A 25908-nucleotide genomic window follows, 5' to 3' on the forward strand; every position below is an offset into this window, starting at 1 on the left:
GGGAAATGGAATCCTTTTAGTAAATAAACCTCTGCTAAAATTTCGTTTCTCTTTTATTGCAGATGACAGATTTTTCGGATAGTTCGACCAATGGAGTCGGCGTGCTGAGTCCAGCCTCCACTTTGATTGAGAACTTTCACAAAAAGAATCACAGCAACAGCAATAGCAATAGCAACAACAACAACAACAACAGTAGTAGTAGCAGTAACAATAATAACAACAACAGCAGCAACAACAATACAAACAACATCAGCTGCAGCAGTTCTGGGAATTCACCTCAACCACCAACTCAATCACATCATCAGCTGCAACCAAGTCCACCCATTTGCCTGGCAACAACAACAACAACGGCAACAAATGGTGGTGGTTCCACAGGCAAACAGATCAACACAAGTTCTAGCTCTTGCAGTAGTCTTAAGGAAACCTCACATCAGTCTACTTCCACGTCACAACAGGTAAGCACCAACACCCCCACCACCGCCCCGGCCACCGTTAGGCCCTGCCCTGCCTGCCTGCCAAGCAAGGTGAATGATTAGACGAGAAACGCATATACGCATAATAGGGCTATTTTTACATTATTACCTTTTCAGTTGATAAACAACAAAAATTAAACAATGCATACATTGGCTAGGTGGTTGGTTGGCAGGTGCAGGTAGGGGGTAACCCTTCTTCGATTAGATTAAAAATTATTGGGGGCGACACTTTGGCTGCTGACCATCACCAACCACTCATTGATCGATTAGAAATCACCAAGTATACTCATTACATTATTATTAGACAAAGGTATATTGAGCCAAGATTCTTGTCCGAAATCTTTACGTTGCGTTGTCGACAAAATCTTTAAAATCTTTCAACTTTGATCATCAATTAATTTTAATCGTGAATGTGAATAGTTTAACTGTCACACCTTGCGTATACGTCATAAATGAAGGGATGCCAAAGGGCCAGGCTAATCTTGTCTGTCAAGTTTCTTTAGGGTATTGAAACTGTTATCATGACCTAAGCGCGCCCGCTCCATGCAAATAAAATGGCCAACAACAACTATTGTATTATTTCCGCTCTGTGATAAGAAAGTCAAATGTAGTTGGTCAAAAGTTTTGCCTAAAAATAAAGCATTTTCTAATTGTCTGTCTATCTCGGGCCTATCTCTTGAAGCCCCTTATTCATTTAACCATCCCCCCAGCTGTCTGCCTGTCAGTCAGCCAGCCAGCCTATGACACATATTTTATTTTCAAAAACGAAAAAAAACTAATAAAGCAATCAACAAAGTTCAGTTCCGATTTCATTGTCAGTTTGCATCTCTCTTTTAAATGAAACAAAATTTAATATTTGCTTTCTCTCTTCGTATAGATCAGAGTCATTCTCTCTCTCGCTCTCTCTCTCTCTCTCTCTTTAGCATTCTTCTAAAATTGTTAAGTATGACTCATTTGCCGGCACACGAGTCTGTTGATATATCATTCGTCTTGAAAAATTCGACGTCAGAAGCGTGTCTAACTGGCCCTCTCTCTATCTCTCTTTCTCTCTATCTCCCAAGCTCCCTCCGCAACTCTCTTGCTCCATCCAAAAGGCGGATGTAGATGATGATCTTTCAGGTCTTAGTTGTTGATTTAGATTTAAATTAGTTATTGCGCGACCACAAAATGAATTCTTACTTCCATAAATGGCACTAGCTTTGGGTCTATAAAAGATCAAGTACATTCGCGTGGGTGGCTGGTTGGAGGTAGTTAGAATTATCAACATTTTTAGCTTGTGCAAATTGCACTTGAATAAGAATGCCCGAAGCAAATAAGAGGCTGACAAGTAAAACTTTCATTTATGACAGTCAGAGGTGGTGGATCATGTGAAGGTCGTTTATCACTTTAGTTAGTTGTAATTTCCAACTAGTTTAAGGGATGCGATTCTGTCATCCTTTGGCGAAGTCTGCTGATGATAGAACTTGGTGGTTTCTCACCTTTCTGCTCTGGCTATAAAAATAATCTTCTTCGTAAGGTTTGATTAACTTCAAGAAGATGGAAATCTAGTTAGAAGGGGACAGCCCCTTCATAACTTGGTAACTTGGCTCCCACAATTGCTTGGGTTTTAACCGAATATTGTTTTTAGACCGTTTCTATGCCACTTGAAGAGAGAATATAAATAAAACGGTGTGCCGCTTAGTTGTTTTCTATAGAATCGATGAGAAGCAGGCAGAAGAAAGAAGGTGGCGGGCGACCTCATCCACCACACTTAAATTGAGTGGTATGACAATTTTTGTTTTCTAGGTAAAAAAGCTTTTTTTTTTGTATAGTCTCAATGATATGGTTAACAATATTTCGCAGAAATTGTTGACCTAAGCGACAAGGAAAATTATTCGCAATGAATTCTATAATATAAAACTATATGGCAAAAGAAATGATATGTATATCCTTCTCTTTCCAACTGACAAGCACAAAACCAACCGGTTGGTTCATTTTGAATTTATATATTGAGTCAAATATATTGAACTAAACAATTTATTAAAGTATTAACACCTAATTATGCATACTAATACTAATTACCTACTAGAAAATATAAACAAATATTAAAATGAAACAATAAAATACAAAACAAAAAAAATCACAACTCACTCACTCTCTCTCTCTCACTTGCTCTATCTACATTTATTACACTCTCTTTCTCTTTCTCTCTTGGCTAATGTGAAAAGTTAAGAACGCAAAAAATCAGCAGAGAATAAAAACACGAGATACAAATCTTCTGAGCGCTGGCATCAGCTTCAAGCAAAACGAACGCGTTAATTAGACACACACACACACACACACACACACAGACATAGAATAAAAGCAGCGAACGTGAAATGAACACACACATATCGAAACAGACACAAGCAAAATTTGATTGGTAATGCAAAAATATTCAAAAGCATAAATTAAAATATAGACAGAACTAAAACTACCTACTACGAGAAGGAGGTATTCAAAAACTTAACTTTGACGACTTTAAATTACCCTTTAACCCGGCATATTGAACACTTTTTACATAGTGTTACATTCTTACCTTGCACTATAATCATTTAACTATTTTTATTATATTTAATTAACAGTCATCTTGTTCTTAGATGCTCATGCTCACGCCGCTTTTCCTCCTGTCTGTTCATGCACCTTTTTGTTAGTTTTTTTTTTTTTGAGAGGGTGGTGGGTGAATGGGACAGGGTAGGTACATACCTATATATACATACTCACATCATATTTACATAGAACACCCAACCACAACACAACAACAGCGATTTCCTAGAACTCTCAGCTCACTTAGCGGCTCTCGCCCCCTCTCTTCCGCATACAAGCCAATAGACACACAGACACACACACACACACACTTAAGCTAATGCCAGCTCTTTCGCTCTCCCCAAAAGACCAAAGTGATCGTCGCGCAAAAAAAAAAAAAGGAAAAAAAAAGGCAGCAGCTGTCAGCTGTCAGCAGCCGGCGTCGCTGCCGCTGTCGCCGCTGCGCCGTTACGTTTTTGTGGCTGGCTAAAAAGCTCTCCCTCCCACTGAAGCTCGCCAAGTTAGAAATTGCTCAGCCTCAGAGAGCTCATTTTTACTTTAGTTAACGAAACGAACGAACACGAGGGTCGCACCACTAGCAAAAAAAAATTAACTAAAAAATAAAAATATTAAATAAATTAATAAAACGAATTCAAAATACCGCAAATAGTTATTCAAATTTTTCGCGTGTCAACCAATTTTTTTTTTGTTTTTGAAACGCATGTGTGTGTAAAACCCTCAAACGAACTTTGGAGAAGAGCAACAGAAAATTCCCCCCAAAAACCCCAACTCCTATTAAAAATCGAAAAAGAGACATTTTCTGTTTTGCTTATTATAACAACAAGAAAACGAACAATTTTTTTTTTTTTTATTATTATTATTATTGTAAAAAAACGAACTCGCCTCTCCATACCTTGTATATGTACATATAACAACAACTAAGTGTTATCAGTATTGAAAAAAAAAAAAACGAACAACAACGAAAACAACGACAACAACCACAAAAGAAAAAGACAAGAATTGTTAAAGTTCAGTCGTCTAGCAAATTCGAACAGGGAAAACGCGGAAAGCGAACGCGAATTTTGAGCGAAAAACAGAAAACTGAAAACAAAAACGGGACAAAAAAAAAATTGTGCAAAAATTGTTTGATTTTAGTTTTGGTTTTGGTTTTTTTTCTTTAATCTGTTCCGTGTGTCTCTGTGTGAAAAGAAATTTTGTGGAAAACATTAAATATACTATATAAATACCTACAAAAAATATACATGGTATATATAGATAGTTGTGTCATTTGCAATGATAACCAGTTGCCCGCCCCGCCACTCTGATTAGGCGGCCCGTATAGTATACGTAATATTTGGCTTGGCTAAACAAAAATAAATATTAAGGAAACAAAACAAGAAAAAACAAAAAACAAACCATAAATTTCTATTCAAATTTCATAGAAATTTGTAACGAACTCGCAAAATATAAGAATTTATATATATTTTGTAATAACTCGAACGGTTAGTATACAGAGCAACAACAACAACAACATCATAACGATAAATTAGTAAATGACGCAGTGTTTGGTATGAAGAAACGAAAAGTAAAAAAAAAAAGTAAATTGAAAAACATAAAAAAAAAAAAAAACAGAATTGAAGAAAAAGAAAAAAAATGTTATAAAATTGATATCTAATCTTTTATTTCAAATGTCCGACCGTCCGTTCGTCCGTCCGTGCCTCCGTCAGTCAGTCCAAGAGTATTTCCACTTTACACGAATGCTCTCTAAAATATTTACTAAAAAGAACTTGTCGATAAGAAACAAGTGAGAAAGACGAGACATAGAGAGAGATTGAGAGGGAGATTGAGAGAGAGAGGGGGGAAGAGAGCAAGAAAAAGGGTGAGAGAGAACGAATGGGTGATTGGTGGGAAGGGGGGCAGCATTTAAGGGCGGGGGTAAAGAGATTAAGACAATTGATTAAGCAAGTTAGTTAAAAGTAAATGTTTAACTTATATTTCGACCAACATGGCGTATACTTGATATTTGTTTGCAACTTCATTAGGTCAACATACATAGTTAGATAGATACATATGTATGTATGTACCTATGTACATACATATATGTATGTATGAAGAAATCTGTCAGGTCGCATCACTTGTATATAGTCGCCCACATTCCTTTTCATTATAGTCTTAAAATTAGCATTGATTCGTAATATCTGTGTGTTTGCTGCTGTTGCTGTGCTTGAGTGCCATATTTGTCGCACAATTCGTGAGATTTCTTGGCTTCTGGTCTGAGACCTTAAATAGCCAAAAGCAACAACACAATAACCACCACGATAGAAACCTCTTTAGACTTTTCGTATCGCATCGTCAAATTAATCATGGTTTTCTTTTTATACAAGGCAAAACTTTCATCATCATTTTGATTGTTTAATAATAATAATGGTCGGTAGTCTTTAACCAGTTGAGGATGAGTTCATTCCATTCAATGGTCAATGCAAACCTCCTACCTTAAGTCATTGACTTGAAAATTAATTTCAAAGTGATCGTGGACAAGAGAGAAAATCTTTAGCAGATCAAACTTACTTCTTAAACTTTAATTTTGTTGTTTTATATTAGTATATCATTTGGTTTGAAATTTTTAAAGGTGATCAATTAATTATTAACAAAACTCATAATGTTTGCAGCAGTCTCTGAAAAAAAAACTAAAAAGTATCTTAAAGTTAGTAAGTGATCAACTGGCAGCAGGTTAGTCATTTTCTCTCTCGTTTCAGTTAATTCTTGTTGCACATCAAACACCTGATAACAATTTGCATAGCAATATGTACCTTATCATTATGAAGTTTTCTTAGAAAAACTGCTTAATGTAAAAATTGTTGTCTTATCAATATATGGTGTTAAGAGATAGGATAAAATCAACATTCAAGTCATTGAGGCAAATCACAAGAAGACGCAAATTCTCAGATTCACATAAAAAGTGTTTTATTTGCCAATTATCAAACTTTCTGTTGGAATTTCTTTATCGCAAAAAGAAAAGACCAAAAATCATCATCATTATCATTATTCCCATCTATCAGTGGTGCGCAGTGGTCGTGTTGGTCGGGTTGGTAGGTTGGAAAAGCCGTGGCTAAAGTAAATAGTATACGGCTTCATGTCAATCCCAAAGCAAATGGCCCCAGTTGATTTATGTATCAAAGGCAAAACAAAACAAAAAAAAAATGTTAGAGCGCCAATGCCATAAACAGCCAAAAAAAAAAAAAAAAAGATAGCGCCACAGTTTATCAAGTGAAATAAAATATTTACTCTATATTTTATTGAATAATGCAGACAGACAAAAGGGAGGACGGACGGATAGAGGAGCTGAAAATATTTTGGCCAAAAGACATTTTTTATATTTATTGATGTTCTTGTTTGGTTTTCTGATTTTTGTTTCAGGTTGTTACCGGCAGCAGCAGTTTAACAACGCGTGTTGAAAAGAAATCGCAGCGTCTGCATCATCATCAAATCACATCCTCGTCACATTTGTCGAGCTCATCATCTCAGTCAACCACACAGTCCTCCACATCATCGTCCTCATCGTCGTCGTCGTCGTCATCGGAAATGAAAGCAGCGGCCGTAAAGCGTGATCTCACTAATATACAAAAGTCCATGTCGGAGATAAACGATTTGGCCATTGAACGTATGCAAGGAGGAGTAACTGGAACAGGTACAACAACGTGTACAGGAGGAGTAGGATTAAACAGCAGCATCACAGCATCCAACACACCAGTCAATACCAATAACAACAACAACAACACAATGGCCACCACCATTGTGACGCCATCAACAAAAATGACATCGACCCATCCATCGATCGATGATCTCAGGGGTCTGAGCAGTCAGGACAAGATAACGCGGTTACAAAATCAGTAAGTTTTCAAGATAAGCGGGGTTTTTTCTGTTTTTTTAACTATTACGAAGTGTAACCTTAAGTCTGATATCTAACTGAAGCTGTGTATCATTGGGAATTCCCCATCTTTTGTTCTGAATGTCACTCATTAGCTATGTAAGCTATGTAAATCAGATTAGTTGGGAACAAAGACAGCTCAAAGCTCTTTGGTTAATCAACACTTTGGCCATGCCGATGTTTGTATACCCTTTCCAATTGTTTCCGGCCCTGCACAATTTTGATCCGATACGTTCTTTCTTAAGGAGCATTCAATAATTCAATAAATTTCAAATGGAAGAGGCGATAAGTTCAGCAAAATCTCACTGAATATCAACGAAGATGAGAGACATAGTTAAAAATGTCACGTCAACCTAAAAAAAGTGTGAAAAAGTTATTAACTTTTGTTTTTTTTTTTAATCTCCAATAATCATTTTCAGATATATAGCTAGGAGTGGTTCCTCGAGATTTGCTGTAGCAATTTAAAAATTTTTGGTTTGGGCATAAAAAGATTTTAAAATACTCTTCGAAGTTGCATAAATTTTTGTTCAAAATCTTTAAAGTAAAAGTAATAATAAGAGCTTACCTCTTAGTATGCCCAATTATAATAAGAATCTAATTAGATGTGACCCCTTGGGAAAGTTTTCTTAATTGAAAAGGTTTTAGGATTAATCATTCCACAAGAGAAAATGTTTAGGATTAATCATTCCACAAGGAAATTCTTTAATATAGATGTCCGATTCGATCTTAAATACAACACGTTTAGTTTAATTCTCATGATTTTTTATATATGATCAAGGACTTAATGAATAAATATAGCCTACTTTTCTGGGCAACTTTTTAAACTAATGGCGCTCTGTTTATTTCTCAAACACTTTTAGATTGCGCACCTCATTCGAGAATCTAGTGGACGGCAATGATGACTGCAATGTCATAGTTACAATGCCCGACGACGATGACAATCCCCATCATCATCATCCATTTGGCAGCGGTTTGGATTTAACTCATCCCACTGCCGCCCAATTGAGTGCCAGCAGTGGTTTGAGCGGCTCGAATAAAACTATCGATACCATTAAGTTTCAAGAGAAACGCACCAAAACCGAATCGAAAACAAAAGTGGTCACCGATGGTTACAGTTCAGAGCAGGCGACAAGCAATTCGGCTGAAATGAAACGTCTACAGGCGGGCGATATAGATTACAAAGAGAATAAGGCTGCTGCGGCGATGAGAAATCGTACGGAAATGGATGGCGTTAAAACCGAGGAGAATGCTGCTGTGATTCAGGTTAGTCATCACTCTCGCTTTGCCCTTCGAGAATGGGAATTTACCACATACAACACACACATCCCAACAAACGATTCCATCGTATCAAAGTTAATACCCGGCTAGCTTATCCCACCCACTTGTGCCTTTGCTTTGCCCCCCAGAGACGAGGAGCTTTTTATGTGAAAAGCTTACAATAGAATGACGTACTCCTATTCAATGAACACCCTTTGGGGGTTTGTTTCGGTCGGTTGGTCGGTTGGTTGTTCGCTCGGTTGTTTTGGTGCCTTAACCAACTGTTAGACACTCCTTTTTAGTTTTAGTGTGAAGTTCATTGCTTGCATGTTTGGCTCGAATTCCGTTAGATGGGATGTGTGTTAATTACATTACAACAAAAACGAAACAAAAAAAGAAAAGAAATACCAAATAACTGAGAAAGTGTAAATTACCACCAGCAAGTGAAAGTAGTGAAAAAGATATTTTTATTGATTTTTATATTGCCCGAAAATAGGCAACAAATTTTTGTAATTCAATGTGAAATGTTTTTAAACAAATGCCTGCTCTTAAGGAGCCCCAAATTTTCATTTTCTCTGCGCCGGAACTTTTGCAAAAGTGACGACATCAAAGATAGCAAAAGCAAAGCAACTTCTAGCCCTTCATCGTCTTCTTCTTCAATGCTGCGAAAATTTCAGGTACCCGAATATACCAACATTTAGTTGCCATTGGTTACAATAATTTACCATTTGTAATTGTTGTTGTTGTTGCTGCTGCTGGTCTAGGGTCTGTGGTAGCCTTATCTAATCAGAACTTTAGTAAATTGCTTTACATCCTTTATTGAATAATTTGGGCATGGCAAATTAGCATAGATTGTTTTACGATCATTCCAATCAATGACGACTATTTTTTTTTTTTGGCTGATGAAATTTATGGCAAATAATTGCATAATAAGTATAAAAAATTTTGCTCAATTCATTTGTATTTCTTTTGCCTACTTTTGGGGGAATAAACTTTTAAATTTCTCTCGGGAAATATTCAAGTTTCTCAAAAAAAATATTCCCTTATGCATAAACAATTTTTGGATAAGGGTTCTCTTGTTTTTCTTCAAGTTTTTAAACAAAATAAAGGATTTTCCCTACTAAGTTTGTAAAAACATTCAATACTAATACAGTAGAAACCGGTTATGACGACTCCGCTTATAGCGTCCCTTCGGTTATAGCGACTAAAGTTCGATGAGTCCCAATACAAACTTATATGAAAGGGCCTCCGGTTGGTACTTCTTCCGGATATAACGACCAAAATCGTCGGTCCCTTAAGAGTCGTTCGAAAGAAATCTGCCCGAAACACATCAATGGATCAAAATAAAATATTATGATATTTTTTATTTACCTTATTGAGTTCTCCCCCGCTAAGAGACGACATCATCGTGCCAAATAGGTACATAATTTCCCATATAGATATACGATATACATATATGATGTTGGCTCTGGGCCAACAAACACACACGTTCCCGGGTTAGCAGCATCTTGGATCGGGGCAGACGAGGAAAGCGTTAAACACAAAAGCCCTCAATAAAATTCTTCAAAAACATTTATTCTCTGTGTTTGTGTGTGTTTGTGTTTGCTTATGTTTCTCATTGTTTTTCTTGTTAATTTTCAATGAAATTTTAGTAACAATTAAAAATCTTTGGGACCCCTTCTTTTGCGTCAATTTGTAAAATCCATTTAACGAGGAGGCAAAAGAGGCACGCATTGCAAGAATTTCCAAGTAACGCAATCGAAACTATATATATAAATATACATATAAATAATATATATATATATGTATAGAGTTCTTTTCTTTTTTGATTTATTTGCCATTATTTTACGCTCTGAAACTGTGATGTTGATATTGTTGTTGTTGTTGCTGCTGTTGTTAGAGTGCTCTAGAATTTTGCGTTTCTTTTAAATACATACATATGTATATACATATATATAAAACATTGCTGAGCGTTGATCGGACGTCTCAGTATCAGACAGACAGAGCAAAGCGAAACATCGTTCGTTACGCCATGTAGAAACAAAAGTAGAAAAATAGCAACAAAAATCGAAATAATTATTTGCATATATTTGAAATTTACTAAGTATACATATATATGTATATACATGTGCATGCATAGGATAGATAGAGAGAGATATATATATACATATATAGACGTACATATATGCCTCTACTTGTGTGTGTTGATCGGTGGGAAACTGTTGAACAAAATGTGTCTATTTGCACTTCCAAAAAAACAACAAAAAATGACAAAGACTTCCTAATTAAATAGCATAATAAGAATAAACCGAAATAAACGGCTGTGAAAATATTAAACGAATCGAGTGTGAAATTATCCTAATAATATATAGATACCTATTCAAAATAAGTAATACCTCTACATGATATTCAAAATACTATAATCTGACCTTCATTCAAAGTTTTTCAAACCAAAAAAAAATTGATTCCACAAAGTGATGAAATCAAGTGTGGAATGTAAATTGTCGGCGTCTACGCAATGAAACAGGTGTTTTTTGAAATTGTTCTACAACAAACTTAACGAAAGTGACAATTTGTTTGCTTCTTGTAGTGATATGCTCGAGAAATTTTGTGTTTTGATTCAACAAACAAACTCAATTTAGTCTTAAATAGCAATTAATATTGCTGGAATCATAAAAACATCAACATATTTTGAATTTGACGACAAAACTTAACGAAAGTGCTTGAGTAAAGAAAACTGAACGAGAAAGTGTAACACAGTTCTTTAAAAGATAAACCAAAACTTACACAAGATAACTCCAAATGGTCGCAACTGAACGAAAGAAAATTAATTGAAATCAAAACTTGAAATACTTAACGACGATTGAAAAAAAGTGTTTAATATTCGTATCGAACCCAACGAAAGATTCAAAAAAGTCAAAAGCCAACAACAAATTAAAGTTGGTCGAAGGGTTTCAAAAATCAAACCCAACGAAAAATCGCTACGAAAGATATATTTTCGGTTTTCTAATTGAAAAAAAAGGCTGTTTTTTAGATGTTCAATCTAATCCCAACGAAGGATAAATGAAAATTTACTCGCTGCAGTTTTTGAACCCAACGAAAGACTAACCTAAAGATGGGCTATCGTTTTCGACGTTATGTGAGCTTCAATTATGTTTTTTTTTCTTTTTTCAAAAAAACAAACCAAAAACATATTGTGTACAGAGCAACAAGTGTTTTGTCCCCCAATGTAAAATTTCTTGTTAATTAATACAACAACAACAAAAGTAATAATAATAATAACAACAATAACGACAAAAAGTTCAACAAAATAACTGTAAAACTCGTACAAAACCAATTTGTCGGTCAGTGTCACACACACACACACAGACACAGGCATATAGAAAGACATACACACACATACACACACAGAAAAGACACACATGGATACAAAAGGCAATTTAGTGCGCTATTTTTATGTGAATGAAACAAAATCGAAACATTTTGTTTAAATTATATGAGAAGGAGAAAGCAAAAAAATAAAAAAAAAAAACAAGAGAGAGATTTCTTCAAAAACACAAAACGAACCAGAAAACATTTATATTTTTTCTGCCTGTTCGTGTTTTTCGTTGGCATTGAAATTCCCTCGCAACGAATCAGTCAAATCAGTTTAGTTCCGTAACGCCTTTCCGCCGTTCTGCCGTCCCGATGTCGCAACAAGCACCTTGGCCCGTCCGTAAGGGCATCTTCCGTTCGAGTGGTCAATCGGATTTTGTGCCAAATCGTTCACCTAGTCCCATTGTTGAGATGCCATTATCACCACCACCGCCGACGCCTCAGTCCAACACAAGCACATCGAATCGTTTTTCTCATGGTCGTTCCAATTCACCAATGTCGCCGCCACCACAGCCAATACAAGTTATTAATGTTGGTAATAATACATCATCTGCCATGTCCACTTCATCGTCCGCTGCCGCCAGAATATCTGGTTCAGCTTCCAATTCTGCCGCCACCTCTTCATCCTCCTCCTCCTCCTCTTCTTCGTCGTCGTCGTCGTCGTCATCGGCTAAGTCTTCAAGTTCTAGTTCACATAGCACAAGAGTATGTAAAAGTTCTAATCCACCTTTACAGCCAATTGCCAACTGTCCTATGTCACCGTCACCACCACCACCACCAACAACAACAACAACAACTACAATACCAACACCACTCTCTCCGCCACCCTCAACAATATCAACAAATTGTCATTTAAAAAATGTTCGCGAAATACCCATCGAGGTAGAACAGAGCAAGGTATAACACAGTCTGATTGACTTGATTAGAATTTCAAGTGAAAAAATGGGTTATACATATTTATTTATTGCAAGTTTTCAATTGCTATAACTGCTAAGTAATATGGCTTATTTTAGCTTTTTTTCTTACAAACTGTTATACATTTTATTCTGTTATACTATTGCGCTTCTTATTTTATGTGTGGATAATGTTTGGCTATGTGAAAAATTCAGACTGCCAACAAAAACTGTCATTAAAAAATGGTATAACAATATTTAAACTGTTATACTTGCATTTCTGTTCAACTACTACAACCATTACTATAGGAATATGTTCTATAATGGCATAAAGCTTTTGTAACGGCGTTTTTAATGCTTTCAAAAACTGTTATACATAATTTAAAAGGCGTTACATCGGCTAAGAAAACAAGTCAACTTTCCTACTGCTTAAATTTGGATATTTCTCACAAAATCTACACCTACATATCCTACAGATTCGTCCCAGCTTTGGAGTATAACAGAGTAAACTGTTATATTTGATCTTCACTTTGTTAAGCATGATAGTTTGTGGCCCCACACATTACTTGTTTATAATTGATTTCAATCAAGCTGTTATATATATGTACTTACTATATCTCTGTCTCTCTCTCTCTCTCTCTATTCTGTAGGAAGCGCTCTCACTACGCACCGGAGACATCACACAACAGGCCAGCAATAATGTGGCCGCCGCCAGTATTAAAGTCCAAAGCGATACCTTTTCGGCTGACAAGAAGGCCATTAGCCAATCGCAGCAATCACAAACAATGACCACAAATGGTGGCATCATTAGCCAGGAGAAGCACATGTCATCGGCCAGTCAAGCCAATTATTCGATGACCCACAAGGGTGTCTCGAGTACGGGCAGCAGCATGATCACCTCCTCTTCTTCCGCACAAATGTCCTCCGCTGCCATGAACGGTCATCAAATGATCAAGCTAAACGATCTCAAATTGGACGATTTGAAATCGCTAACAGCCGGCAGTGGCCAACAAGAGATTGAGCAGACCATCAACAAGTATTCGAATGTCCTAACCTCATTTGTTAGTTCACTGCAAGAGGATGAGGGTGGATCAACGGCTGTTAGTCTTACTAATAGTAATGGTGGATCAGCAGGAGGGGGAGGAGGAGGTGGCGGAGGAGGCACCAATTCTGGGATCAGCGGAAGCAAAGAGAAATCCGAATATCTCGAAAAGATCAATGAGGTGATACGTCGTGCCTGGGCAGTGCCCACACATGGCCATGAATTGGGCTATTCCCTGTGCAATTCTCTGCGTCAAAACGGTGGTTTGGATTTATTAATGAAGAATTGTGTTAAACCCGATCTCCGTCTGCAATTCTCGTCGGCCCAACTGCTGGAACAGTGCCTGACCACAGAGAATCGCAAGCATGTTGTGGACAACGGCCTCGACAAGGTCGTCAATGTCGCCTGTGTGTGTACGAAAAAATCGAATATGGAGCATTCCCGTGTGGGTACTGGCATATTGGAGCATCTATTTAAACATTCAGAGGGCACATGCTCGGATGTGATACGCTTAGGTGGCCTCGATGCCGTACTTTTCGAGTGTCGTACCAGTGATGTGGAGACATTGCGTCATTGTGCCAGCGCCTTGGCCAATCTATCTTTGTACGGTGGGGCTGAGAATCAAGAGGAAATGATTCTACGCAAAGTCCCCATGTGGCTATTCCCATTGGCCTTTCACAATGATGATAATATCAAGTATTATGCCTGCCTAGCCATTGCCGTTTTGGTGGCCAATAAAGAGATTGAGGCCGAAGTATTGAAATCGGGTTGCTTGGATCTTGTAGAGCCCTTTGTCACCACCCACGATCCATCGGCATTTGCCAAATCCAATTTGGCTCATGCCCACGGACAAAGTAAACATTGGCTCAAGCGATTGGTTCCCGTCCTAAGCTCAAATCGTGAAGAAGCCCGCAATTTGGCTGCCTTTCATTTCTGCATGGAAGCTGGCATTAAACGGGAACAAGGTAATACCGATATTTTCCGTGAAATCAATGCCATTGAGGCATTAAAAACTGTGGCCAGTTGTCCCAATGCCATTGCCTCGAAATTTGCCGCCCAAGCCCTGAGACTCATCGGGGAGACTGTGCCGCATAAATTGTCGCAACAGGTGCCCTTGTGGTCGGTGGAGGATGTCCAAGAGTGGGTTAAACAAATCGGTTTCAATTCATTTATCAATCAATTCGCCGAATCCCAAGTCGATGGTGATCTTCTATTGAAACTCAATCATGACAATCTACGCAGTGATATTGGCATCACGAATGGCATACTCCTCAAGCGTTTCGAACGTGAATTGCAAAATCTCAAACGTATGGCCGACTACTCATCAAAGGATACGGCAAAAATGCATCAATTTCTATCCGAAATTGGTTCTGAATATTGTACCTACACGTATGCGATGCTAAATGCTGGCATCGATAAATGTGCCTTGCCCCATGTCAATGAGGATATGCTAATGACGGAGTGCAGCATTAAGAATTCAATACATCGCTTAAGGATATTGAATGCCGTTAAGAATTTAGAAAATTCTCTGCCCAGTTCATCGGAAGAGAATATGGCCAAAACATTAGATGTATTTGTTAGCTACAGACGTTCCAATGGCTCACAATTGGCCAGTCTACTAAAGGTATACACCCGATTATCCCCATCCATGTCTCCAGCCAACTATATTTGTCCTGTTTCCCTCTTTAGGTACATCTACAATTGCGTGGCTTCTCAGTCTTCATCGATGTGGAACGTTTGGAGGCTGGCAAATTTGACAATGGTCTATTGAACAGTATTCGTCAGGCAAAAAACTTTGTCCTAGTATTAACACCAGATGCCTTACACCGTTGTATCAACGACGAGGAATGCAAAGATTGGGTGCATCGTGTAAGTACATACATATCTCTCTCGAATTGACTTTAGATATTAGTTTTCTTTTGAGCCATAGTCGATATTTTATCTTAATATTTCTCGATTTCATAGGAAATTGTGGCTGCACTCAATTCCAATTGCAATATTATACCGATCATCGATCAGCATTTCGAATGGCCAGAGGGGGAGAAGCTGCCCGAGGATATGCGTAGTGTTACGCATTTCAATGGCGTCAGTTGGATACATGACTATCAGGATGCATGCATCGATAAGCTCGAAAGGTATATTAAGTGGCGCAACTAGGATTTAAAGACTAGGAACCACGCACAAGCACAAGATGGCTAAAAATCGAAAAAATAAAACCAAACCAAATATTAAATCTCTATTATATATATGTATATGTAACCTATATATTATGCGACAGATTTTTGCGCGGCGAAAAGAATATCGATCGCATTGCGGCCATGGTGCCCGGTACGCCCGGTACATACCAAAGAATGCACAGCAACGATTCCGACTATCAGCAAAACTCTGGCTCAGGCGGCGGAGGCTCAGGAGGTGGAGGCTCTGGCGGAGGAGGAGTGGGAGGATCAGGTGGTGGCGGCGGCAGTGGCGGCAACGCAGGCAATGTGGTGGATGGCCTAATGACGGCCAATGGCAATGGCAGCGGACAAGGTGGGCCAACGAGTTCAATACAAAATCAATTACCCAACTCAGCTCCAGCGTAGACAAAAAAAAAAAAAAAAAAAATTAATTCCCCCTATCGAATATATATTTTACTATAAAAAAACACTACGTTAAGCAAAAAAAAAAAAAAAAAAACACTGAAAAAGATAAGAAAAACGACCAGAAACAAACAAAACAGAAACCAATCAGAAACCTCGAAAAACCAATCGACCAATTCACACACACAAACTGCACATCACTCTCTCACACACACACACTCACACATACATATACACATACACATAATACATAAACTTTCTACTCTATCTAATATTGCATTCGGCACACCGAATTGATATGCTCTTGCAGTTTTCATAATTTGATCCGCAAACTTTGAAATTTTCCTAAAAACCAAACTGCAAGTGCATTAAGTAAGACTACTAATTTATATATATATTTATATATACCTCTATATAATATTTCCGTTAAAAGAAAATTCAAATTCAATTCAATTCAATCCACACCTAAAAATGTTGTTGACCCGCTCCCCCCCTTACAAAAAACCATCGGCAGCTAATCACCAGGCAAATAGATACCGGCAATCCCCAGCACCCAGCGGCAATCGTCAACGTGGCACCACCGGCAGCACCTCGCAATTGGTCAGCTATGGTCGTCGTCCTCATAACAGCAGCCACCATAACATATTGCCACCATATCGCACACAGCAAGCGGCCTTGCTGCATAAATCGAGCGCTGGTTCGGCCTCGATGCAGAATATGATGCCACTATCATATCTGCCACCGCGCAGAAGTTCTGCTGCAGGTCTGGCGGGGCTCAAAAATGGCATGGATACCTCATATCGTGCCCACAGTGTTGATGGTCTGCTCGATAGTCATCAGCAACAACAAGAAAATACACTGACAACGCCGGATCAGCGTATTGCGGCAGCAGCTGCCTTGGTCACTGCGGGTAGTGAAGCCCTCACATTCGGCAGTAGTTCGAAAACTAGTACGGATACTCTACAACCAGAGGAGGAAGAGGAGGAGCAGCAGCAGGATCAGCAGGGCAGAGCAAATATTCAGGCAACCGTACAGAGGCGAGAGAAATCATCATCGAATGTGCAACAACATCGCAAATCGCGTAGTTTGGATCACATATTGTCAAAACAAACACTGGCCGAGTTGAATATACGTGCCGAGCCAAACATTAGCATAAATGAACCAGTCGATGAGACGCAAAGTTTGCAAAATTTGTCCATGCCAATGGCAGATACTGCTACATGGCGGGGCACTGCTGCATCCTCGTCCACATCATCATCGAAATCGCCAACACCCGAGAGACCAGCAAGAGGCCCACCACCGGCATTACCGACGCTAAAGCGACAAAGTCCTGATGGTGTTAGCTCTACGGAAAGTGAGGATCAACAGCAGCAACAGCGTGAGGAGGAGGAGGATCAGCAGCAGCTGCAGCGATCGTTGCAGCATGGCAATCAGCAGAGGGCCTCGGCACATGTCCATCGTGGCAATAGTTTGAACAGCAATAAGACTTCCAATTCATCCCTTGGCTCGAATGCCAGTGCCAACAACAGCAACAACACCAATAACAAGACGATCTTTAATCGTACGATGAAAAAAGTACGCTCGCTGATTAAAAAGTAAGCCAAATCAAATCAAAACAAACAACCAAAGCGAAAGGATGATATAAAACGCTCCCGCTGCTTTCTATTTCTATATTCGCTCTCTCTATATCTCTCTCTCTCTCTCTCTCATTTAATTAGTTAAGTGCCTGTTACTCGTTACTCGCTACTCGTTACATTTTACTACCAACACTATCATCAATCCAACACACACACACACACATGTTAACGTTAAAACAATCCAAATCGAATCTCATTATCTACCTTTTGCAATGCCAGCGAAATCAAACGATAAATAGATAGATATATAGAAATATATTTGATCCAAATTTAATTTGTCATTGCCAAAAGTAATAATCTGTAATCATTTCACACACTCAGTCACAGTCCATCCATCCAATGTCTCTCTCTCTCTCTCTTTATAAATTATATATAACTCGATCTGGTGCTGGTTCGCTATAATTTATTTACAAGTAACTCGTTGTTTTCACTAAAACTCGCCTGCGTTGCCTGCCCCTGCCCCTCAAAACGAAAAACAAAAAACCCATGACCCCGCCCACGCTCTGACCAGAGCCGAGCTTTCTCTCTCTCTCTCTTTTCCCTCCTTTTCTATTTTTATTTCTCTCTTTCCGTCTGTCTTTATCACGTCACTTAAATAGTCGAAAGGAATCTATTTGCCTTGTGATTAGATTGTCAAAATAAGAGAAAAAAAATATATTTTTTTTTCATTTTTTTCGAATTTATCAAACAAAAATCAAAAAATACAAAAACCAAAAAAAAAAAAAAATAATAAGAAAAGGAAAAGAAAACAACAAACAAAACACCATTCAACTTTATACTATATATTCTATATGCAAACAATACATACATACATATATAGATTGTATGTAAACCAATATTTATGATTCATAATTATAAACCAAAATTTGTAAATGTCTTTTTTTTAATCTTCAAAATTATATTAAAAACAAAAACCTTGTACCGGGGCTGCTGCAAAATGAATGGCGCACTGCTTGCTGAGGAGAAATGAAATATTTCTCTTTATATACATAGATATAACTGTTTATTGTGTTTAATTCCAAGTTTTTCGCTTCGTTAAAATTCGCTTTATACATAGAAACTCGAGTAGCAGGAAGCAAGCAGTGCGCTTATACGACACAAGCTGTTTGAGTATTGTTGTGCAGCCCTGCTTGTAACCGTCCCCCCTGCAAAACAAAGTGGCTTAAAATCGAAAGAGAAAAACAAAAATGAACAAGTAATGAACACTATTTTTAGTGATATTTAAATATGACAAATTTACAAAACACAAAAACAAAAAAAAAACGCTGTACAATATTTAATTTTAAAAAACGCAAGAGATTTTTTTAAGGTCCTTTTTTTTTAATTGCAATATTATTATATAAAAATATTTAATATTTAAATACCGCCTAAAATATAAAGAAAACAAAACAAAAAACATCAACAAAGTCAAATAAAAAAAAAAAATGTAAACGTAAAAGAACAAGAAGAATCTGTGTATTATTACGAAAGCTCCTTAACCCGACCCCCCGACCCATCCCTAAAACGAACCACCCACCCACCGCCTTTTTCTTGCTATGTTCAATTATCATTTTGCATGCTCATCCAAATGTTATTAATGTTTCAATGTGTTTATTTGTGTTTTCTTTCCAATTGTTTAATTCGCTGTTATATTGCTCATTTTTTGTTAATACTTTTTTTTTTGGTATTTTTTTTTTTCTCTCCCTCTCTTCAAAATATGATTTTTTTTCGTTTGTTTCTCTTCTATTTGTAGACCTTAAAAGCGAAATTGGCTTCTACAATTTGTTGTAACTGTTGTATTGTTGTTGTGCCTGCACCTTCCCCTGCACCATCACCCCTTTGAAAAGAACAAAATATATACGAAAGAGAACAAAAAAATTAGTTCCCCACATCTTGCTCTCCACGCACTTCATCAAAATATTCTACCCATGATGGGGGTGGTGAGAAGACGCTGCGCGCAAATTCACCTCAACTCAACTCAACTTGAAGGAGCAAACACAACACAACACGCACACACACAAGAAAATCAAACTAAACATACAATTGGAGAAGAAAAGATACCAACAACATTCATTGTTATTATTTATTATACAACCGCAACATCCAATAATAAATATATATATAAATCTGTATATATGTATAAAAGAAAGAAAAAAAACTAATTGCATTTGTTTTCATATATATGTACGTATATTATGTATATATGTAATTGTAATTGTATATAGCAATGATCTGGAGGATGAGGAACTATCGAGCATAATACTGGCTAAGGCAACGGCTCCAACTGCTGGACGTATGATATTTTGGTAACCGAAACCGAAACAATTGAAACTAAAAATTTCAATAAAAACGAATCAACAATTTTTGAAGAAAACTTTTTGTAAATTATTCTTAAGGGGGTCCTGGGATTGGCATTAGTCTAATCAGGATCTCAAGTAAGTACGAAAGAGAAAGTGGTTCTGCTGCTGACTCTCTCACAGTCAACACAGTGATGGGTTATATTCCTCATTCACATAAAGAGGATCAACTGTTATTTGGAAGCTTAAGTGATCGATTTTCGATGTTGTTTCAATAATCGATAACACATTAGGGGTTTTGTCAATTATTTTTCCACCCCTAACGATAGAGCAAAGTAGGCTTTTATTTTAGCTGTCGTCTCATATGATTCCTTCATGGGATGTGAGATCTTTCTGTATATTCATTGTTGATTTCGACCTACACTCATTCACATCGTTTGGCTTCCAAACTGAGAAAGTAAAATAAGTAACAAAAAGCACAGTACATAGTTTCAATAAGTTCGAAAAAGAGAAGACAGACGACGAAAAAAAAAAAACAAACAAACAATAACTACAATAACAATGGCCAAAAAAAAGGATGCTTTGCTTAAACTGGATCCCGAGCATGAGTTGATTTTCGAAGGACCGTTCAATCGGACCATTTCGAAACATTTGGTTATAAAAAATCCGAGCAAAAGTATCCGTGTTGCCTTCAAAATGAAGACAACATCTCCTCGCTTGTTCTTTGTGCGTCCCAATATTGGCATTCTGGATCCCAAACAGCAGGTCTCTGTGGAAATCTATGTGCAGCCAGTTCATCTACGTCCCGACATGCAACAAAAGCGCCACAAATTTCTGATTATGGCAGCCGAGGCGTTGCCCGATGTAGAAATGTCCAATTTACAGGACTTTTGGAAGATGCAGAAACCTGACGATATATGGGATACCAAACTCAAGTGTTTCATGTTGGCCAACAAGGATGAAAGAGTGCGTGAAGCCGGCGGTGGATCTGAACCTCTATCGCTGCCCCAAATAAAATCTATGCCAGAACCTGCTTCTGCTGTCGGTCAAAACGGCCAAGACGATAAACAAGAAACTGGTGGTGCTGCTGCGCTGATGGATGACGGATCTCTGCAGGAGAAGTGTCAACAACTTGGCGCAAAGGCCACATTGAACCATTTGAACACAATTACGCCAGTTTCTGTTTCCGCCGATTCGTCGTTGAAAGGTCGTCAATTTTTCTATGCAATGGCCTTCATGATAGCCCTATTGGCTGCTATTGTTGTCGCCTTTGCCGCTGGCCAGCTCCATATTTAGAGAGCAAATCATCAAATGTTAGTTTTTTCTTTCGTTACATAAAACACATTTTGTATTTCAATGTATTCAAACCATTTAGCTAAACATCCACACTCCATCACATCAAAAACCCAACAATGAAAAATTATTTTTGTGTATTTAAAAATTCAAATATAACCTCAAAATTTTACCAAGTTGTATGTAAAAAAGAAATATATATATATTAGTTTTATACAAACATACATACATAAGTATGTATGTACATAACGAAATTCATTGCGATTTGTAAGCAAAATAATTTAAAGAATAAACCGTTTAACGGTGAATGACTTACCAATTTACAATTAATTTCTCCTTTCTATCGTTCTCTTTTGTTTTCTTACACACACACTAGCACTCCCGTTTAAACGAAACACTAACAAAAACAAAAGCAAAAATGGCGCCCAAAGTCAAGCTTGGGTTACTCTCCATGTGTGCGTGAATGAAATATGTAAAGCAAAACCGTTTGCTGAATCCTTTTTCCGATTTATCAGATTAACAGCAGCTTATGTATGTACATATACTTAAACTTGTGTATACATACATATGTATATTCATTTAAAGATCTTTAAAAAAACACTTGCAATATAAATAGTATTAAAATGCCATTGAATAAAGTATTTGTCAATAAAAACTTTTTCTTAAAACAACGAAAATATTTTTTAGGAAGCACTACATCACTAGAAAAAAATTAAGAAACTGCGAGCAAGGAGCTTAAGCGCGAAAAGCAACGGTAAAAACAATCGCATTGCAGTGTGACCAAATACCAGTATTTTAAAAGCGCCATCAAAAAGATCAATAGTTCTCTAGGTTTTCTATGTCAAACAGTTGCAATTATTATTTATATATAAAAATAACATTTGAAAGGCAAATGCAAAACGCTTAATCACCGCGGGCTTAGAATTACTTGGCAGTCCGGCAATTAGGTCACACTAATCAAGAGCAATTTGTAGTGTGACCGCAGGTGGTAAATTGAAAAAATATCATATTGCATCAATAATCGATAAAGATAAAGTGCAATAATAGTGACATCTCTAAAACGTTCTGTCCATCTCCGATTTAATTTGTTGTTAAAATAAAAGAGCGGAGCAGAGCGATGCCACCTTGTTGACATCATATATAATATAAATACATAAGAATTTTTAGAAAATCAATCACAATATGTCTGTGCGTATGCTGAAAAAGCTGCAAAAGGAGGCAGACCTACTGAATGAACTAGTCTTAGACGAAGAGTCGGAGGAATTGACAGATAATGATGAGTTGCAGGGTCCAGATGTTGTTGCGGCGAGGAAATCAAACCTAAATCCATTCAATTTGGTATGTATATAAATACATGCATATGTATAAGTAAATAGAAATTTTAAGAGCCATGTGATGATGCCAACTCAACTAATCCAAATAGCTGAATCAACAGGGCGAATGCCTTTCGGAGAGTGAATTCAAGGAAGATGACAACGAGACAGAACATCCATCATCGGCGGCTAAAGCTCCAAGCGCTGGTCAGAGTAATGCTAATACATCAGCTACCAACAAGAAGAAGAAGAAACGCAAGAAGAAGTCCAAATCGAATGGCAATCATATAAGCAGCGAGGATAATGAGCAGCAAGATGCAAAAGTTAATCCGTTGCTGGGCGATGTTTGTGATGTAGCGCCTAATCAGGCCAAACAGGAGAAGGAAGGCAAACATCAGCAGCAAGGAGCGAAACAGAAACAACCCCAGAAAGTGGAGCAGGAACCGATACATCAGCCACCTAAAAACTTATTAAACGTGGAGCTTAAGCACTTGAATGCCCAGAACGAAATGAGGCGAACGTTTGGCAAGCGAGTGGTCAAAGTACAGTAAGTACATGGAATGACCAATCCAATTAACTATATATGTACATATATGTTAAATCCAACCATCTCTTTTATCCAGAAATAGACGTGGCCGGCAAAAGGTGACCTTAAAAACCACCCATATGGTAACACCTAAGGATACATGGCCGCCATTGACAAAGAATGCCGTTACCATGAGGCTAATACCTACACAAGAGCAAGCCGGCTCCAGCAAATCGCCTGGAAGTGTTCAATGGTTCACGTTCGAACATAGTGAATACTATCAGGGTATCCAATCAATGTTTTTAGCAGCATTGGAGCGCATCGATTCAGAATTTCTGATCACACTTATTAAACGCTGTCCTTACCATGTGGACGCTCTGATCCAGTTAAGTGAAGTGTGCAAGATGACAGAAGATTATGCCTTGGCTTCGGAACTTATGGAGCGTGCTCTATACCTTTTGGAGTCTTCGCTTCATATCAACTTCAGTCTGACATCGGGTCTGTGTTGTCTGGATTATAACTATCAAGAGAATCGATCGTTTTATGTTGTGCTCTTTAAGCATGCCCAATATTTGGAAGAGCGAGCCTGTTCACGCACTGCCTTTGAGATAAGCAAATTGTTGCTTAGTCTTCAACCAAATGCCGATCCATTGGCTGTCATCTTGGTCATTGATTATTATGCCCTAAGAAGTAAACAGTTTGCTTGGCTGGAGGAGTTCTACAATGAATATAATGCTATCAGGAATCTATCGCAATTACCTAATATGGCTTACTCCTATGCATTGGCATTATATATGCTTTATGGATCTTGCGAGCGTTCCAATGAGGCATTACAATATGCTTTGCTTATGTTTCCGGGTATTCTACGGCCCCTGCTTGATGAGATGTCCGTGCAGGCGGACAAACGCGTGTTGGCTTCGTCTTATTTCTTTGCCGATGGAGCGGGCAAGTAAGTTTCCTTCTAAATCGATGAAGGGGCTTGGACTTCATATATTATTATTTTTTTTGCAGACAATCACCGGCTCTAAATCAGCTAGTGTGTCTATATATATGTCGTGCTCGCGTCGTTTGGCGCCAAAACGATTTGCTGCCTTGGCTGGAGTCGAATGTGAACGTTGTACTTGATCGCATTAATAACAAAGACCCATTGATTAAGGAATATCAGAATAAACGCATACATCGCTATGCTGGCACGCCACCACGTCCCATTCTACGTCATGTCATACTGTCCGATTTCAAAGAGAAAGTCCCATTGGCAGTGTTTATTTCCAAGGAGAAACGTGCCATCATGACCTATGATCCATTGCCACCAGAAGAAAGCATAAATTCGTATCATAGGTGCGTTAAGTGCTGCTAATCCCAGAGAAGGGGAAGCTGAACAACTGTCCCTAACTTTTCTATTTGCTTATTCAAGAAAACCACCGACGTCGACGGCCAGCAGCCCCGCAACCACAACCAGCACTGTATCCACATTTTTTCAGTCTTTGCTGCCATCGTTCAATTTACAACACTTTCAACAAGAGCGTCTTCATGCAGAAATTGAATATGCGGCAGCAGCTGTTGAAGGAATCGAGGCTGCCGAAGCCGCACTTGAAGTAGTTGCAGCTGCAGGACAACCTAATGCTCCCAATGCCAATGCAGTTGCAGGTAGACCTTAATAATTAATAACATTTGCCTTATCATTCGATGAGAATGCGCAAAAACAATCCACTTGAAATTGTTATCCAATTATTGTTTCCCGTTGCATAATATTATTAATTATATCAATTATAGAAGCGGGACTACACCAATCTTTGAACCAAATGATGGATGCCATGCGCGAGTTTTTACAACATTTTCGTTTCGAGCAATTTCGAACACAGGATATGGCCAGTGACGAGGAAGATGATGAGGAAGAGGGATCTAGTGACTATGTGGATTAAAAAAAACTGTTGACAACACAATACGCTTTAACATATATATATATACAAATATATATATCTGATCTGCTATAATCACCACCCACAGCCACGTCACAAACAAATTTCTACTGTATGTACATAATATATAGTACGTGTTTAGAAAACTTTTTTTTCAATTTGAAGTAATAAAAATTTCCATGTAAAAAGCTTTAATGAACAAAATATTTGTGTATTTAATATCGTTTACCGTCGTTCGATCTGAAAGTAAGAAAATATCTGAAAAAGAGTTCATTTTTTAAGAATTTTTCAACGAGAATCGCCAATGTACTCTTAGAAATTTGGCTATATTTCGATAAATAGTTATCCAATTTGATTGAAATTTTCATTTAATGTACTTACTAAAACTTAACATGGATATCACAGTATCAAGTTGAGATTTATCTGATCGAATAAGTGGTAATTTTCTTCTTCTTTTCATTAAAATGTCAAATGCCAAATAGATATGTATTTATTTTCGTTTTGGGCTTAACGAACGTTTTTTTTTTTCTTTTAGTTTTTAATTATTGGTTTATTGATTTAATTAATGCCTTTTCAATTATTACGCTTATCAATATAACAAACAGATTTTTCATTTTCATTACTTTTCTCATCAATATTTCTTCAGTTGTTGTAATATTACTATGACAAGTACAATTTTTGTTGTTGTGTATAGAGCGGGGGGGCAATGATTCGGTGTGTGTGTGGTGTAAGTGTATCTGTATCTGCGAATGTGGGTGTGTGTGTGTGTGAGTGTGGTGTCTAAAAAAATTTTAAAAATAATGCACCTTATAGGAAATGTTCAACTGGCATATTAGAACTATTTTTGTTTTGT

General features: G+C 37.6%; 3 protein-coding genes across 7 annotated transcripts; all 3 read left to right on the top strand.

Annotated features, from left to right (window-relative positions):
• The first annotated feature begins 248 nt into the window (after nucleotides 1–248).
• LOC6642997 (NAD(+) hydrolase sarm1) lies at nucleotides 249–20081 on the top strand. Of its 5 annotated transcripts, none has more exons than XM_002065681.4 (9): nucleotides 249–455; nucleotides 6435–6907; nucleotides 7806–8208; nucleotides 13121–15136; nucleotides 15202–15381; nucleotides 15478–15647; nucleotides 15791–16041; nucleotides 16606–17686; nucleotides 19933–20081. In XM_002065681.4, exons 2-9 carry the CDS (start codon nucleotides 6600–6602, stop codon nucleotides 20015–20017), a joined length of 4494 nt encoding a protein of 1497 aa, XP_002065717.2. In that variant the 5' UTR covers nucleotides 249–455; nucleotides 6435–6599; the 3' UTR covers nucleotides 20018–20081. The 5 variants fall into 5 exon arrangements, with proteins under 5 accessions (XP_002065717.2, XP_023031964.1, XP_023031965.1 ...); XM_023176196.2 differs by lacking the exon at nucleotides 19933–20081 and adding an exon at nucleotides 19461–19830; XM_023176197.2 differs by lacking the exon at nucleotides 249–455 and adding an exon at nucleotides 4479–4519.
• A 309-nt stretch (nucleotides 20082–20390) lies between these two features.
• LOC6642998 (vesicle-associated membrane protein-associated protein A) lies at nucleotides 20391–21492 on the top strand. The gene has a single exon (XM_002065682.4). It carries the CDS (start codon nucleotides 20566–20568, stop codon nucleotides 21298–21300), a length of 735 nt encoding a protein of 244 aa, XP_002065718.2. The 5' UTR covers nucleotides 20391–20565; the 3' UTR covers nucleotides 21301–21492.
• Nucleotides 21493–22336: 844 nt separating this feature from the next.
• On the top strand, nucleotides 22337–25250 carry LOC6642999 (transcription factor 25). Its single transcript, XM_002065683.4, has 6 exons — nucleotides 22337–22635; nucleotides 22721–23157; nucleotides 23234–24085; nucleotides 24148–24474; nucleotides 24551–24783; nucleotides 24910–25250. Exons 1-6 carry the CDS (start codon nucleotides 22480–22482, stop codon nucleotides 25056–25058), a joined length of 2154 nt encoding a protein of 717 aa, XP_002065719.1. The 5' UTR covers nucleotides 22337–22479; the 3' UTR covers nucleotides 25059–25250.
• The last annotated feature ends 658 nt before the right edge of the window (nucleotides 25251–25908 follow it).

The sequence above is a fragment of the Drosophila willistoni genome, assembly GCF_018902025.1.
Source record: "Drosophila willistoni isolate 14030-0811.24 chromosome XR unlocalized genomic scaffold, UCI_dwil_1.1 Seg41, whole genome shotgun sequence".
NCBI classification, from domain to species: Eukaryota; Metazoa; Arthropoda; class Insecta; order Diptera; family Drosophilidae; genus Drosophila; species Drosophila willistoni.